This window comes from Corythoichthys intestinalis, chromosome 15 (assembly GCF_030265065.1).
Source record: "Corythoichthys intestinalis isolate RoL2023-P3 chromosome 15, ASM3026506v1, whole genome shotgun sequence".
Lineage (NCBI taxonomy): Eukaryota > Metazoa > Chordata > Actinopteri > Syngnathiformes > Syngnathidae > Corythoichthys > Corythoichthys intestinalis.
Genome location: NC_080409.1, coordinates 36,714,919 through 36,733,217, shown reverse-complemented (window position 1 = coordinate 36,733,217; position 18,299 = coordinate 36,714,919). Strand labels below are relative to the sequence as shown.

The 18,299-nt window shown below is 39.3% G+C and overlaps 1 protein-coding gene across 4 annotated transcripts in view; it reads left to right on the top strand.

Annotated features, from left to right (window-relative positions):
- Positions 1-18,299, top strand: part of plekhh1 (pleckstrin homology domain containing, family H (with MyTH4 domain) member 1) — a 204,724-nt gene that overhangs the window by 154,894 nt on the left and 31,531 nt on the right. For all 4 annotated transcript variants that reach the window (XM_057859463.1, XM_057859464.1, XM_057859465.1 and 1 more), the window contains 9 exons: positions 985-1,694; positions 1,774-1,852; positions 12,434-12,525; positions 12,805-12,955; positions 13,016-13,152; positions 14,971-15,081; positions 15,164-15,250; positions 15,341-15,502; positions 15,608-15,688. In XM_057859463.1, coding sequence (XP_057715446.1) covers positions 985-1,694; positions 1,774-1,852; positions 12,434-12,525; positions 12,805-12,955; positions 13,016-13,152; positions 14,971-15,081; positions 15,164-15,250; positions 15,341-15,502; positions 15,608-15,688 — 1,610 coding nt within the window. The remainder of the gene's footprint in view (positions 1-984; positions 1,695-1,773; positions 1,853-12,433; positions 12,526-12,804; positions 12,956-13,015; positions 13,153-14,970; positions 15,082-15,163; positions 15,251-15,340; positions 15,503-15,607; positions 15,689-18,299) is intronic.

The window sequence follows — 18,299 nt, the reverse complement described above, 5'->3', positions numbered from 1 at the left end:
ACCAGGCTTGGAAGACTGAATCTGCAATAGGTAAAACGCTTGGTGTAAAGAAATCAACTGTGGGAGCAATTATTAGAAAATTGAAGACATACAAGACCACTGATAATCTCCCTCGATCTGGGGCTCCATGCAAGATCTCACCCCGTGGCGTCAAAATGATAACAAGAACGGTGAGCAAAAATCCCAGAACCACACGGGGGACACCTAGTGAATGACCTACAGAGAGCTGGGACCACAGTAACAAAGGCTACTATCAGTAACACAATGCGCCACCAGGGACGCAAATCCTGCACTGCCAGATGTGTCCCCTTGCTGAAGAAAGTACACGTCCAGGCCCGTCTGCGGTTCGCTAGAGAGCATTTGGATGATCCAGAAGAGGACTGGGAGAATGTTTTATGGTCAGATGAAACCAAAATAGAACTTTTTGGTAGAAACACAGGTTCTCGTGTTTGGAGGAGAAAGAATACTTAATTGCATCTGAAGAACATCATACCCACTGTGAAGCATGGGGGTGAAAACATGCTTTGGGGCTGTTTTTCTGCAAAGGGACCAGGACGACTGGTCTGTGTAAAGGAAAGAATGAATGGGGCTATGTATCGAGAGATTTTGAGTGAAAAGCTCCTTCCATCAGCAAGGGCATTGAAGATGAGACGTGGCTGGGTCTTTCAGCATGACAATGATCCCAAACACACAGCCACGGCAGCAAAGGAGTGGCTTCGTAAGAAGCATTTCAAGGTCCTGGAGTGGCCTAGCCAGTCTCCAGATCTCAACCCCGTAGAAAATCTGTGGAGGGAGTTGAAAGTCCGTGTTGCCCAACGACAGCCTAAGGAGATCTGCATGGAGGAATGGGCCAAAATACCAGCAACAGTGTATGAAAAGATTGTGAAGAGTTAGTGATTAGTTATCAGTGGTTGACTAAATACTCATTTGCCACAATGTACTCCTGATTTGTTGAACCAAGCTCTGTTTACTCTTTGCTCTCAGATTTGAAAAGATATTCCGAACTGACACGTAAAGGGATTTGCAAAGATGGACATCCAACCAAGGATCCTCACTCGCAGGGCCAGAGTACGGAGAATTCCAGACAAAAACACTCATGCTCTTCTGAGGGTAGAGACAACTCTTCGGACGAGCTGAACAGCAAGTTCCGCTCCCAGTGCCTCAATTCCTCCTCCTCGTCTTCATCTTCCTCCTCTGCGTATGAGACTGCCCTAAAGTCCACTTTCAGACCGGCGCCCAAAAGCCCACGAGTGCCACGTTCACCCTCTACCAACAACCCCTTTCGCAATTCTGCCCAGACAACGGTTTCTCAGTCAGGCGCTAGCATGACCTTACCCAAGATCCGCACTCCGCTCACCCCCAGGGACAGCATCCAGTTAGTGAAGAAGCACTTCAGCCAGCCCCAGCCCGGCCTAGACCGACTGCATCAGCTGGTCAGCATCGACATCATGACACCCTCGTCCACTTGCTCCACCCTCACCGCCAGTACATCGCCATTCTCCCAACCCGTAGAGGAGACGGACATTGACGACACACTTCCGGAAAGCATGGAGGGCATCATGGAGGGCTCCAAATCGGAGAAGCCCGCCCAGCTGGACAGACTCCCACTTGCGGGTAATGCAGAGGACCAAGAAAACCTGGATCCTGAGGGTCTGAAACCACCGACGCCTCCTTTACATCGTTTTCCTTCTTGGGTATGCGAACTTTATCTAAAGAAAACTGAATTTTGTAGCCTGGTGTGGTGTGAGAATGAAAGTGATTGACTCCCTGCAGGAAAGTAGAATTTATGCCATTGCCAAGGCTGGAATGAGAGTATCTGAGGTGTCCCCTGGATCTAGGTGTCCTGGAGCAGGTGAGTCCCCCTACAAACACTAACCCCCAAAAATTCAGGCCACTAAACACTGATCTGCGTACTTTTCTCTCAATATGTATTACCACCAAGGAAGATTTGTTTTTTTTTTTTATTGCTAATGGAACAGAACCTTGTATGTGTTCTTGTGGTGTTCTATGATGAGATTTTTAGGGCACACCGCACACAGTTCGGAACTGACTATTTTAATTTCATGTGTGGGGTCTGTAACAGATAAACGTTGAAGGTTTGAGAAATCCTTTCGTGCATACAAGGCTTTTTTTTTTTTTTTTTACAAGGCAAAATTTTTCTTGGCATATTAAGCCCCTTTCAAAAACCTGATTAACTCCAGTCCAGTTTTGTCCAGGTATTTAAACGGGTAGCTCTGACGTCCGAAGCAATTTCCCGGGTAGGCTGACACGGAGATTACACGGACATTAACCAGGTGGCGATCTAGTGTAAAATGCGGAATTTAACTGGGCAGCGACTCGTGTAAATGTGGCCAGTGTTCGGAAATTCCTTCCTACCCCGCTTGGTGATTTTTGCGGTTTTGAAACCTTGACGTTTTCATATCACGGTATAATTTGAAACCGGTAATCGGCACATGTCTAGTAGCATTGCTGACCTTCTTCTTCGATGGGTTGCTTTCGTAGTGCTAGTGTTTTCAGCTCGATTTGCTTGCATATTGTATTCCAATTCATCATCTATCGCTTGTATGCATTTCCTTGAGTGTATAATGGAAACTAACGAGCAGTTGTCGTTAAAGTATCGGAATCGGCAAAAAATATCGGACATGCCTTTTTTAAATATAGTAAAAAAGTAAATCGTTTTCTAATTGTATTTAATGTTGCAGACAAAATGTCTTACACTCATCCAGAGTCTTTAGTTTTGGCTTATAGTAGGGCTATCAAATTTATCGCGTTAACGGCGGTAATTAATTTTTTAAAAATTAATCACGTTAAAATATTTAACGCAATTAACGCATGCGCTGCACGACCTACTCACGCATTGTCGCGTTCAATCTATAATGGCGCCGTTTTACATATATATAGAGCTGAAAGGCAGCGTAATATGAGTAGAGTGAATTTTGGCAGTCTTTGGAGCCTTTTTTTAATTGGCTAAAGTCTTACAATCCCTTTTCCAGTTCCAATTAGAAATATCGTGGGAAGCAATGTGGGGAAGCAAGTGAGTAGTTGATCTTTTTCTTAACACCCTATGTTATTTCCCAACGCAGAGAAGATATATCAATTGGTGCCACTACGCACAGTTATGGTTGCACTTCCCATCATGCATTTGGGCAGAACAGGTAAATGGCTACAGTATCATTTACTGAAAGCTCAACAAATACACTAGATGGCAATATTTAGTCACAATATACAAAGTCACATTTATCCTTTAAGAATTACAAGTCTTTCTATCCGTGGATCCCTCTCACAGAAAGAATGTTAATAATGTAAATGCCGTCTTGAGGATTTATTGTCATAATAAACAAATACAGTACTTATGTACTGTACGTTGAATGTATATATTCGTCCGAGTTTTATTCATTTTTTTCTTAATGAATTGCTTAAATGTATATGATTGGGAAAAATTATTGGGAATGATTGGAATTGAATCGGGAGCAAAAAAAAAGCAATCGGATCGGGAAATATTGGGATCGGCAGATACTCAAACTAAAACGATCAGGATCGGATCGGGAGCAAAAAAACATGATCAGAACAACCCTAGTTGTCGTGCATCTGTTGCTATTTCGGCGACCATCTAAGTTTGTTTTGTTTTGCTGCTGACACTGCACAAAAATGATGTAATGTCCAGGTTATAAATTGTTGTCCCCCCCAAACCCCACTCAGAGAGCGCCGACATGATACATGTCTGAAAGTGTCCAACCCAGCTAATTCGCGGTGCATCTCCCCATGTCTGAAAGCTACGACACAATTAAATCCCACGTCATATTACACAGAAATTTAGCAGGATATAATTGTGAATGGGGCTTTAGATTGCAACCTAACATCCCAAGTGGAGTTCCTTCACTGCATCCAACCAATGCACTTGAACAATACCTTTAGAGCTGTCCTGACTAGTCGACATAGTCAACGTCATCGATGACGTAAATCCGTCGACAAGCACAACATCCTGTCGACGGTTAACCCTTGAGAGTCGAAGGACGCGCCGGCGCGTCCTCAGCGCACGTCGTCTTTGAAGCGCCCTCACGTTTTAATTACGTCACCCACATGCCGTTGGTTGGTCTCGTTTTAAAGTGCGGAAGTTGCGGTTTACTCTCGTTATTATTTGAAGTCAATCGACCAACTAAAACGTGAGATATTGTCATTTAAGTTTGATAGTTTTATTGTCATCTCAAAAAAACATTAAAACGCTGCATGGATCATTTGTTTATGTCTATATTTCGATCATTTCTTGTCCTTTTTCAAAACGGAAGCTCCATGAAAAAAACACAAATCAAACGAACCCTTTCGAAGTCACAGTGGAAGCACAAAATGCGTTTTTTTTTTTTTTTTATAAATAAAACTGCCGTGCGAGGTTCCACCGAACGAGAGGGAGCAGTGTTCTGAAGCAGCGAGGTGGCGAGCGACGGCCGTTTGGATCAAGTAGCGACTTTGTGTGACTTTGAGAATGAACGGAAAACTAAATTTAGCGCAAGCAATTGTGCTTTTTGATCAACTTGAGAAAGAGGATGGTCTAAATTCGTCATCATCGTCTTCTTCGGAAGAGTCCTTGAGTGAAGATAGTGACGGATTGAACACGTGGGTGACGCCATCGACGAGCAGAGGTAAGCCAACTCACTTTTTTTTTTTTAATGCTGAAAAAGTTTATTTTGAAAGTTTCTTTTGATATTGCAAGACAAAGTTAATTTTGATGCAATATAAGTGTGTGTTTGTGTATATAATAATAAAATGTGCATATCAGATCAAAGTCGTACGTGCACTGTGTGTATCCCAGGCAGGAATTTATAATTTGTGTTCTTCTTTCTATATGAAGATTAGGGATGTAGCACATATTCATCAGCTATGGTATTGCTATGGTATTCTTTCTATTGTCATACATATATATTTCCATTATTATTTATTGCTGTATATATTTTTATTTTATACTTTATTATTTTCATAAATACTGACTTTTTTTTCATGTACATTTATAGTGACAATGAAAAATCTACATTCACTGCCCGAATGGAAAGAGGACGAGGGAGAAGGGGTCATCACGGAAGAGCGATGAGATGTCAGCGGAGGAGAGGCTGGAGAAGTCAGCGCGGCAGAAGCCGATCACCACTGGCTCAGCCTGCACCTGTGCCATGGAGCACAGAGCAAGACACAGACACTGCCCCACAGTGCAGCCGGTTCACACCCCGGAGACCACCAGGACCTCAGGTGAATCGTGAACATGCATACACCCCAAAACAACTTTTTGACCTGTTCTTCACCTCATCGACAATGATGAATATGTGCAAACACACAAACCAGTATGGCAGAGTCCGAAAAGAGATTGGGAAAAAGGTTGTGTGGACAGACACTACAGCGGAGGAGCTTGAAAAATTTATTGGACTCCTCTTGTACATGTCTTTGGTTTCACTTCCAACTGTGCAAGATTATTGGAAGGCAAGGAATTCCAGGACGAAACAGCTTTTCGGAGTGGCATGCCTGAAAAAAATTTAACTTGTTTATTGTAAATATTTTTGAAAATACTTTTTTTTCCAATGCTATATATTTTTTTTTCCCCACAATCAGTCTTCTCAATTTGTGTAAATAAATGTGTATTCAAGAAGCTTCATTGTGTGTACATAGTTTTCATCAGGTGATGGGCCGCAATACCTAAACTCATAAAGAGATGGCCTCTAAACACTTTTTGTGTTAGATGGTATATATTTTTCACTGTTCTTCACTGTTTGGTCTGCTGTATATAACCTGTTTTGACTAGAGCATGTATAAAAGCAAAAAACGCCTATGGCTATAACTGTTTTTTATGTTGAATTGTCAAATATAAGACTATTTATTCTAAATTTTTTTGGTTGAATGTTCATCCTAACATGTTGAATAAATATTATAAAGTTTCAAAACGGTTCGTTACGCATGTTTGGTTGTCAATTGGACATCAATATTAAAAATTTTCACAAAACGATTTTGGAATTTTTGGTCTTTTTGGGCCCAAAATGATGATTTATAATTGGTCAGTGAAGGAAACAACAGTTTGGACATGAAGTTCAAGGTGTCAAAAAAAGGGACCAAACCAGGCCATCGTAAACAATTCTTTCTTTGAAATATAAAGGCAACTTCAAAGGCATGCAAAATCAGACAAAATAGGCCCAGACCTTAAAGGGTTAATGAAGGGTTAAAAAATATATGCGTGGAAAGTTCAGAATGTCGGACACTCGTTATGCAAGCGGGTAAAGCGTCACAAAGCCAAAAAGCGCACCAGTGTCCAAAACATTTACTTGTTTCAAAGAAAAAAAGGAGGGTACACTGTTGTGTCCTGTCTCTTCAATGCCGAGCTTGGCTGTATGTCGGCCGTGAATAAACACTTACGCCGTCACCCAGTTGTAATTTTCGAAGACGACAGGAGTAAGTCCATCTAACTAACTAACTAACTAACTAACTAACTAACTAACTAACTAACTAACTAACTAACTAACTAACTAACTAACTAACTAACTAACTAACTAACTAACTAACTAACTAACTAACTAACTAACTAACAACATGTTTTATTGAAGTTGCTAAGCCTGTCGCGATATGCAATGAGTTCATTTATCGCACGGTAAATAAAAATGAGGGCAGTAATTTTCACGGCAGCGTTTTATTGCTGCACGCCCGCGTGCATGCATACATTTCTGCATGCGTGCTGATGGCATTTGAGACTCCAGTTCCTTTCTCTTATTAACACGCTGTAGAATTAAAGTTCAGACATACAAAGTAAGAAAACATTTCTATATTAAACACTGTAAACGTTAGCATTGCTACATTGAGGTGAATGGGGAACAAAAGAACAACCTACTTTATAGCAGCCTGCTATAAAACATTGGCAGTCTTCTCCAAAACGCAAACTTGCACTTAAAAGGTGACACTTCAAAAAAAAAAAAAAAAAGGGAAAAAAAATCTATTACTAAATCCACATGCAATGACAAAAAGTGCTTTTTTTTGCGGAGTGTAAAGCTTATGTTAGCTGTTTAGCGAACATACTTCCGGTGAACATTTCAAAATGAAAGCATGTCATGTTCGTCATATAAATAACGATTTATGGAGTTAATCCCACATACTTCAGAATCCAGATTCTACACTAAGAATACCTTAAAAATGACACGCTTTATGAACAATCTGATTGGCAATGAATAATTATTATAATTATTATAATACTATTATATATAGTACTATACTATAATATTAATGCTAGGTATTTTTTAACAATTGTTTTGTATCATTTTGGAAAGGCAGTGTTCTGAATCTGTTTACATTCCCTTCTTTTGCACTAGTTAATTCTATCAGCATTTGAACTCATTGTTTATTTGTGACTTACTGCTGTTATTTACATGTTTGTTTGTACTTTAATAAAGAATTTAAGTGGTCCAAAATGTTTTCGTCAACAATATTTTCATTGCCAAATTAGTTAGTCGACTAATCGTAAAAATAGTCGGCTGACTAATTGGGAGAAAATTAGTCGTTTGGGACAGCCCTCAGTTAACTTCCTATGTGTCTGTAACCCTGGGTGGCCCTTCACCTGTTACTCAGCAGTCGCAGCTTTTAATGTCACATCTGATGACCCTGGGGCCTGGCACACCTGTCTAGGTGAGGTTCATCTCAGGCTGTAGACAGTTCTTCCCTCGAAGAAAAAAGCTCTCTCATGAAGTGGCTGCTTTTTCATCAACCGTGATGAAAGCAACAAGGTCTGGGTGTAATTATTCTCTCGTGTCTATGTGGTTCCTTGTATTTAGAGGGTTGCACGATCCCCGGCAAGGCTTGGCACAGCTGCCGAGGAGCTGTTGCGGATTATGCGGATGCTGACTCGGCGCATTCGTCTTTTAATTTTGTCTCAACTTCAGCTTCAAAACATATGCACTAGAAATTACATTAAAGTCTTATATGTTCTGGCAGATTCTGGCTGTTCCATTTGCTGAATGAAGGCAATTATCACCTAGGCAAGGTTATTTGTATAAAAGGAACAGGTGGTTTCAACTCTTTGGATTAAAAGTTATTTTCTGTGCTTGACGCAGAATACAAATGTGTCCCTGTCAAGAGTGTTTACGGCATCGCTTTATGTAAAACACTGTCAGCTGCCTCGCATCACATTTAAACCAAAGACACTTATATATCCTCCGATAAGTAGCCGCTAACATCACAATGTCTGATACTTTAAAGGGAACCTTGGACTTAAAGACTATAGGCTCTAATAAGCCACAGGTGTTCTCTTTTACTAAAATATGTTATTAGAAACACATAAAATATTGCCATTGATTTAAAAATCTGTAATATTTAGTACATGTTTTGACCTACGGCGGGTGCAATGTTTAATGGACGCTTGGGGTGATGATGTAGTTTGTCACTACCGGGTTACCGCAATTTTTTCTACGTGGCGAGACGTCCAATACATGTGCGCATCCGTTAAAAGCGACGAGAACTTACTATTTGTGATTTTATTGAGTCTTTTATTACCTTTTCATTGCCTCAGAATACTTTTTGCATGTGTTTCCCTCTCATACTTTTAAGCATTGTGTTTTCTTGTGGTAGCTTTAAAACGGATTTTTGATTTGTTGACCACATAAGTCACATAGCATACAGTCCCTGACAAAAGTCTTGTCGCTTATCCATTTTGTAGAAACAATTGCTAATAACCTGACATTTAATTATTCAATTGGTTTCAGAAATTGCTCATATGAAAGCTAAGATCCTCCCAAATGATGTTGAATGTACAAAAATATATTTGTTTCACTGAAAAAAGATTTATCATTTAATGAATAAATAAAGGTCAAATTTTGGCAAGACAAAAGTTTTGTCGCCTACAGAAAGTATTGTGAAAATTGAACAAAAATACAATACAAAATATGTTACATCACATAAGCAAATTAAGTAGTGGTGCTGTGAGATCCAAATTTAATATTTTGTATGACTTCCATGGGCTTCGGCAAGGATTCATACAATTTATTGATGAAGTCATCAGGAAGATCAAAGAAAGCAGTCTTGTATGCCTCCCAGAGTTCATCAACATTCTTGGGTTTCGTCTTCCATGCTTCCTCTTTCATCCTACCCCAGACATGCTAAATGATGTTCATGTCTGGTGACTGGGCTGTCCAGTCCTGGAGGATGTTGATCTTCTTCGCCTTGAAGAACTTTTGAGGTAGAGATTAAAGTATTTAAAGTATCCCAGACTTCCCAAGAAGTCTGGGAGGCATGCAAGACAGCTTTCTTTGATGATCCTGATGACTTCATCAATAAATTGTATGAATCCTTGCCGAAGTCCATGGAAGTCATCCAAAATATTACATTTGGATCTCACAGCACCACTACTTAATTCGCTTATTTTATGCAACATATTTTTTGTATTTGAAGTACATTTTTTGTTCAATTTTCACACTACGTTATATAGGCGACAAAACTTTTGTCTTGCCAAAATTTGATCTTTACGTCTTCATTAAATGATAAATCTTTTTTCAGTGACAAGACTTTTGTCAGGGTCTGTATTTAAACCACCCTTATTTGATATTACTATGTTTAAGTATATCTTCTTAAGGCATCTTTTAGTACGTTCTTCCCAGAGGTTGCGCTAGACTTTTTCGTTGTCTGTCATTTTGACTGACAGAGTCATAAAAATCCGGTCATAATCTATTTTTATCCGTCACTTTAATTTTTAAATTTGATGATAATGACATTGTGGTGAGTCTGGTGACCCTTTGTTTGGCATAATTCACCTTCCGTACTTGTGTGTCCATTTGGCCGAGCGCGTTACCGGCTACGACACAGTCACGTGACAGAGAGACTTAAGAGCCGCGCGCGTTCCGGCTTGAATAGAGAGTTCACAGAGAGCAGCAGAGCTACAGCGTACAGCGGCTGGACACAAGACTCTTAACATTGCATACCGCTTCAACATATTCAATAGTATTTAGTTTTCATTCATTTTAAATTAATATTCTGTCCTAGGGTGACCAAACGTCCTCTTTTGCCCGGACACGTCCTACTTTCACGTAGTGTCCTCGCAGTCCGGGCGGGTTTTATAAATTCATAAAAATGTCCGGTTTTTATGATTTTTCACGGGACCAATTTGAAGAGAATCCCTCCGACCGCTGGGTGGCAGCAGTTGACATGGCTCCTACGAGAATGGAGGGAAGTAGTAGTTCTTCTTTTTGTTGGCAGTTTACCCCTATCATGAGGCATTACCGCCATCTACTGGGTTGACGATTTGGCCACAATGCCTGAATTTTTTTTTTTTTTTTTTAATGATAAATACGTATATAATGGCAACTGTTGACTTCTGTCTGAGCTTTGACTGTAAAATCCCGTTTGGTGTCGCATCGGCGCGCTGCCAATGATTGTAAACTTTTATAGCAAAGTTTGATTTTTGCCTCAGCTAGCTATCAGTAAGCTAAACCGCGCTAGGCATTATGGGAAACGTAGTTTTGAACGGCTACGTTTGGAAACATGCTGATTGAATAGTTTGTCAGTTTATTTTGGTTTTTGTTTGTGTGCAATCTAGAACATTGAATGAGAACATCAATTGAATGGGAATAACAATTTGTCAAGGACAATTGTCGTGATAGTAATTTATAAAAATGTTTAGTTGGCACATAGCCTACTGTGTGTATGTGTATTGACTGGACTACATTTCTATGGGTCTGCATTATATATATATAATATATATATATATATATATATATATATATATATATATATATATATATATATATATACATGTACATTTTTTTAAAGTCATTATTTATTTTTTTTCAAACTGCATTTTTCCATCCAGAGTGAGGGGGGCACACTTTAAATATATTAAAGTGATATAGGCATCTTTGAGTGTACTTCGAGTAAAATTCAAGTATCTTGAGGCCGGGCTGAGGCTGGGCTGAGTGTCCTCTTTTTTAGAAATCAAAATATGGTCACCCTATTCTGTCCGAACAAGCTTAACAGAGAACCCACACCGTGCCATCACACATCAAGCAGATGAATATGAAACTTTTTCTCCGCAGTGACATAAACAGCTGACTGTGGCCCCAGTAGGTAGGCTACATTAAGGAACAATGAAATTAACAGCTCACCTGCTGTGGCCTGAACGGAGTCTTACACCTTCCTCCTGGTGCGCATGGACTTGAATTGCGTGCCCGCTTGTGCAGTCCCTGTTTTTTCACCTCTTTTATCAACACCATCGTCGTTTTGGGGCTTTTTGAACAAACTTCGGACACTCAGTTGCCTTGACATTTTTCAGAGTAAGGCCAACGACGTCATGCATCAAGAGAGACAATAGCTAATTAATATGCTCAGTCGCCACCCTGTGGTCTGGGGTGTGAATTGCAACCTGTCAAAATGACAGATGGACTTCAGTTTTTTCCGTCACCGTTTTAAAAAATCGGTCAACGACGGAAAATATTCGGTTAACGCGACCCCTGGTTCTTCCTGTATGCATCTAAACAAAAGCTGAAAGTGCACGGTAGTACTTTGGGTTTCAAATTCGCTTCTGGTAGAATTTTCGCAGTTAGGACATTTTGGCAGAACACCGGTTAAGTCCCGTCTCAGATCACGAGGACTGATTACGTAAATATCACAGGACTACAGCGCAAGCCGGTGTTCACTACGTCATTTCCTTTTTCTTCACGGCAAGACTAAAAAGCGGTAAACAAACATAGCAATTCTCAACATGGCAAGCGTTTTGCCGGCGTAGCACATTTTGGCAGAACACCGTTTTTTTTCCTACTCTCGTCTTGTCCCTCCCGTCTTTCCAGTTCATTTTGCTTTTGCTGCTCGTTTTGTGAAATATCGAGAGTGCTGTCATGCTCATTAATGTTCCTCTCAAGGTTCAAATTAAAAGGGTTGAACAGATGACATGTTCATGTCGCTAGAGTCATACTCTGGAAGCCCGGTAGCGTAACCTACGACTTCAACAACATTGGCGACCTCCTAGTTAAACTAATTTTACAAATTGTATGAAAACGAAAACATAAAGAGGGGTTTAACTATAAAATTATTTTAACTTATAATAACGTTTATCTTTTTAGAATTACAAGTCTTTCTATCCATGGAACCCTTTAAAAATAAACGTAGGACAACCAAATCGCCTATAAAAAAAATTGAACATTTATATCAGCATTTAGGATTAAAATTCAAGCACTAAAACAGAATTTTCAGTTCAGGAATATGTAACTATGATTTCATATCTTAATCAAGAAAAAAAATGTGTTTTCCACAATTCTGTTCTCCTTTGTTTTTTGTTGTTTTTATTTTATTTATTTATTTATTTATTTTATTTTTTTATTTTTTTTTTAAAGAAAAAGTATATTTTGGGACTGCATAGAATACATGAAAACATCCTTTTGGTCAAAGAACTACCTACTGTTTTACCTATTAACCAACATTATTTTGCATTTAGGGTCTGTCTTGCCTCAGGATCCGGCAGCCAGTCCATTTGCTAAGTCGATTTACAAGAACATCAGCGTTCCAGTGTACACCACAATAAAAGGGGTGAGTCACGCATCGTTCTTTTTTTGAATAATTTTGAATACTATGTCTGTCTTTCTGTTTGTTCTTTCGGCTTCGTTCTAAGACTATGAATCGTGTGGTCATCTAAACTACTGGGATGGTGCATCTTGGCTAGTGGAAGAACAACTTTTTTTAAACAGTTGATCGACAAAATGCCTCATAATTAGTCAAAATGTGATATTAGCTCATTGGCTGCCATTGACAGTGATCGACGAACCAGTTAATAAGTCATGAATAATAACATCCGTCTCTCATGTTTAGAAAGCCGCTCAGATCAGTGCAACCCCTCTGCGGGATAACGATGACTCTGGTTCCGAAGATGACAGCGGCTCCCTGGCCAGCTTGCGGACCTCCGTGCCCAGCTTGGACAAGCGGGGTGGCGTTCCAGGGAGCCCCAGAGCTGTCAAGCGAGGTACAGGGAAGTGCCGGGTTATCACACTGAAGCACGAGTTCGATTGTATGTTCTATCCAGGCGTGTCGGTGTCATCCGTCAGCTCGGAGAGCGACTACGCCATACCACCCGACGCCTGTTCCCTGGACAGCGACCACTCGGAACCGGAACACAAAGTCCAGAGAACTTCGTCTTACTCCTGTGAGAGCACCGGGCCTGTAAGTATTCATGGGACAAACAGAAACGAACAATATTGTAATATAATTGTAATATTAATTGAATAAAAATATAAAAAACATTTAAAATATAAATCTGAATAAGGGATTTATGAAAAAAAAAAACGGCGTGTTTACATGTAATCATATAACATAAAATAATTCAAATATTAATGTTATATAAATCTCATTCCATTTTGATAATAATTGAAAATGTTAATATTTTAGTACATACTGTATACTATTACAAAGTAAAACAACATACAGTATTAACTGTATAATTGAAAAATTAAAACCAAAAATGTTGCATGAAATGATGGAAACAATTTCAACTAACATTACAATTAGGATTGTTCCAATCATTTTTTTTTTTTTTTGCTACCGATCCGATCCCGATCGTTATAGTTTGAGTATCTGCCGATCCTGATATTTCCCGATCCGATTGCTTTTTTTTTGCTCCCGATTCAATTCCAATCATTCCCGATAATTTTTCCCGATCATATACATTTTGGCAATGCATTAAGAAAAAAAAATGAATAAAACTCGGACGAATATATACATTCAACATACAGTACATAAGTACTGTATTTGTTTATTATGACAATAAATCCTCAAGATGGCATTTACATTATTAACATTCTTTCTGTGAGAGGGATCCACAGATAGAAAGACTTGTGACTTTGTATATTGTGACTAAATATTGCCATCTAGTGTATTTGTTGAGCTTTTACTAAATGATACTGCAGCCATTCAACCCAAATGCATGATGGGAAGTGCAACTATGACTGTGCGTAGTGGTACCAATTGATATATCTTCTCTGCGTTGGGAAATAACATAGGGTGTTAAGAAAAAGATCAACTACTACCTTCCTTCCCCACATTGCTTCCCATGATATTTCTAATCGTTGGGAGAGGGATTATAAGGCTTTAGCCTATTAAAAAAAGGCTCCAAAGGCTGCCAAAATTCACTCTACTCATTTTACGCTGCCTTTAATCTCTCTATATAGATAAAACGGCGCCATTACAGATTGAGCGCGAGAATGCGTGAGTGGGCGTGCAACGCATGCATTATTTGCGTTAAATATTTTAACGTGTTACATTTTCAAAAAAATTAATTACCGCCGTTATCGAGATAAATTTGATAACCCTACTTCAAGCCTAAACTAAAGACTCTGGATGAGTGTAACATATTATGTCTGTAACGTTAAATACAATTAAAAAACGATTTAATTAAAATATATATACAGTATATATATATATTTAAAAAAGGCATGGCCGATATTTTTTTGCCGATTCCGATACTTTGAAAATGACGTGATCGGACCCGATCATCGGGATGCCGATCGATCGGGACATCTCTAATTACAATATATATTACAAAAATAAGGTATATTTCATCTAATTCGTAATGAAAATAGATGAATCCAAATATATTGTCATACAAATAAATACAAAAGTTTATGTTAATCAAATACTGAATGATTCAATGAAAAGAAAACAAGTAGAACTTTCATTAAAATTGCATAGAAATATAAAATGGATATTCCATTGAAATAAGAAAAAATATTAATAAATCAAGTAAACATAACTGAAAATATTAAAATTGAAATTAAATAAATCTACGAATCAAACAAACAACAATAATGCACATTATAATACTGTATAATGGTACTTTGAATTTCATTACAAATACATTACGAGCAATATTCTCATGTGAAAAAGAAATTAAAAGATATTCAAATGAAAATATACGGTTCCCTCACCTTCTAGCGTGCTTGCATTTTAGTCATTGTCATCCCAAGTTGTGTTTGTCGCTTTTAGGAGCCGTTGGAGAAGTGCGGCTACCTGCTAAAGATGAGCAGTCAGGTGAAGGCGTGGAAGCGGCGCTGGTTTATCTTGAGGAACGAGGAGATGCTCTATTACAAATCTCCCGTGAGTCAGCCCGGTACACACAAGAAAATAACCAATTAAACCGCCCTTTTCTGTATATCTGCGCACGTGCGATAATTTCCAGAGCGACGTCATCAGGAAACCTGTAGGTCAAATTGAACTCAACTCATCTTGCCGAATTGTGCGAGGAGAAGGAGCGCAAACATTTCAAGTGAGCCCTGCTAAAATAACGAGATTTTTTCTACTACTGGTTCATCTGCTATGACCTTGTTCCTCAGATTAAGATTTTATATTTCTCCAGTTGATCACAGAGAAGAAAACCTTATATTTGACGGCCGATTCCCCCAACATCCTGGAGGAGTGGATTCGTATCTTACAGAATGTCTTGAGAGTTCAAGTGAGCAGCTCGGTTAACGTGGAGCTGACCTCTGCCAAGCCCACCGTGACGGGCTGGCTAACTAAGGTTTCTTTTTTATAATTTGTTAAGTCCCTTTTTTTTTTTTTTTGTTTTTGTTAATGCACTGTATAATTTTTCGATAATTCTGCCAAATTCTCTCTATCTCCGTAGGTCAAACACGGACATTCTAAGTTGGTGTGGTGTCGTTTGGTCGGAAAGGTCTTTTACTACTATCGTAACCAGGAGGACAAAGTAAATATTCACTCTTTATATGCAGTTGAGAGCTAGTAAAGAACATTTTCAGTTGATGGGCAGTGTTGTCGCACATTACTTGAAAAAGTAATTAAAAACTGATTACTGATTACGCCTCAAAAAAGCAATCTAGTTACTTTATTATCAAAGTAACTAACTTACTTTAAAAGTAATTTATCGGTTACTTTTTACCGATATTCTCCATTTGCTGCCTTAAACATAGGAATGACAACAGAAAAATGTATGTAATTACGTATGTAATTGACTTTCCGATAATTAAATTTAACTCATTCACTCCCAGCCATTTTCAGCGGAGCAAGGCCCTTCGCTCCCGGCCGTTTTACAGGATTTTGACTGATTTTACAAGGCCCACAGAAAAATCGGTTCCATTGCTATATAAACATGGAACCCACCAAAAGAAAGATTAAACTCTCTTCTTTTAGCAGGAAAAAAAATAAGTTCAAATCTTTTTCTATTCTTTAGAAATCCGCATTAGAAAATAGCTTAGTTTGGGCAATTTTCCAAGTTCTGATGAAAAAGCGGAGAAATTGAGCTTTTTGTTAAAGCATCGTTTCAAACATAACTTTGACGTTAACACAGCTATTTTTTGCTTTAGTTACATTCCTAACATCTGAATAATGTTTTCCTTTTACAAAATAACAAACAACAAGACAAATAGAGCTTTTGATAGCAAAGTAACAATTTACACATACTGTAACTAACTCAGAGATGACGTTGTTGTCGCTGCGAAAGCCGGGTAAACTTTTCCCTCATCGCCGCCTGTCTCAGAAAGATGGATTTTTTTGAGTCTCTGCGGGGTCTGCTCTGCGAGCACCATGGACTCAACGGCATTGTCCGCTGCACTGGTGGTCCTGGTCGTTCTGCTCGGTCGTCCAGCGCCTGGCATCCTGGGCGTCTTCTAGGTTGTTCTCCATTTGGTCATCTTCCGCCGGCGCCCTGGCCGTGCGGCCCGGCCGTTCGTTGCCATTGAATCGGGTTGCGGGTCTTACCAAATGCGCTACTGCAATCCAGTGGCCAGTATTATTGCTTTTAAATGGATTTTCAGCTTTGTGCTTAGGAGCTAAATTGAATCAGAACCCAGAGATGTCTCTTGTTAAAAAAAAAAAAAAAAAAAAAAAAAAAAAAAACGTAAAAGACTTTGGGACACTGAAACAATTAAAAATTGAACGTGTTTATACGTGTTATGAACGGCAAGCCGTTGATGTGGATCCAAACACAGACCAGGAGATCAGGTAGAGCAAATGTTTGTATTTAATAAGTACAACAAAGGGAGCATGCCAAATGTGAGAATAACAAAGTACAACTAAGAGAGCACTTCAATAAACGCGAGTATAAAAAAGTACAACTAAGAGAGCATGCCAAAAAACGCGAGTTTAACAAAGTACAACAGAGAGAGCACACTAGAATGCATGACTATAACAGAGTACAAGAATCTAACTACAAAGTCCAAAAGAGCACCAAAGTAAAGATGACCAAACAAGAATACGACCGTAGAACATCGGGAAGCTCGAAGGATGACGATGAACAAACAGGTGGTAAGCAAGACAAATAGCAAGCAATAGTCCGACACTTGCAGATGGTGACATGCTTCCTTAAATACTGAGCTTTCCTAATCAAGCACAGGTGTGTCGCATTACCCCGCCAATCTGGCTCAGTCAGGTGCTGCATAAAGAAAAAAGAACTGAGAACACACACAAATATGACAATACGTTTTTGGGAGCAAATGAATTCAAGGGGAAGATCAGAATTTTTCACATAAGACTTAATCTCCAAGTTTGCGGGGGTTTAATTAGTCGATGGAGTTGATTCCAACCACCAATGACTCACACTAGCTTAGCCACTGCGGAGCCCTGAAACTAACAAATAACTAACAAACTGAATGGGTTTAGGGTTAGCGTTAACAGCATATCAGTGCCAATGTAAAACAATGCAAATTGACTGGACAATTATCAACAACACACAAATGAATTGCACAGTGCAATAAACACAAAGGTGGGGGCGGGCGCGAATGCGCGTGCACAACCTGGAAGCACGCTGTACACACACGCGGTCAATTTGGCCACAAAACGTGGCGGCAACCAAGTACTTCACACTCATTTGGACTCACAACACAACCCAAAGATGTTAAACGAACACGTAACCTCGCGGCATAAATGTGCAACACGAATATGATGTAAACAATGCTCGCCGTCTTTGTGAGGACAAGCGGGAGCGATGTTGATGACTACCCGCCATTGCAATGGCAAAGCTACGAAACGGCCGCACATGTAGCAGCTCCAACCTATTGCTGCAACCCTCCAGAATGAAGGAAAAATACTCACGTTCATTTATGGACGCACACAGATCAACATTCCCTCGCACATCTCAACAGGTGGCTTCACTCGGCTCGAATATGCACCCTCGCTCCACAAACCTACCTCAGTCCTAAATGCGTGTGACTCCAGAACAAAACAGGAAGTGACTATGAGACCATGGAAACAACAATATTCTTCATTCTAAATAAATTATGACGCAATAACAAAATGGTAATGCACAGACACATAGGAAACTAACGTTAATCAGATTATTTGTTTGGAAAAATGAATGCGTT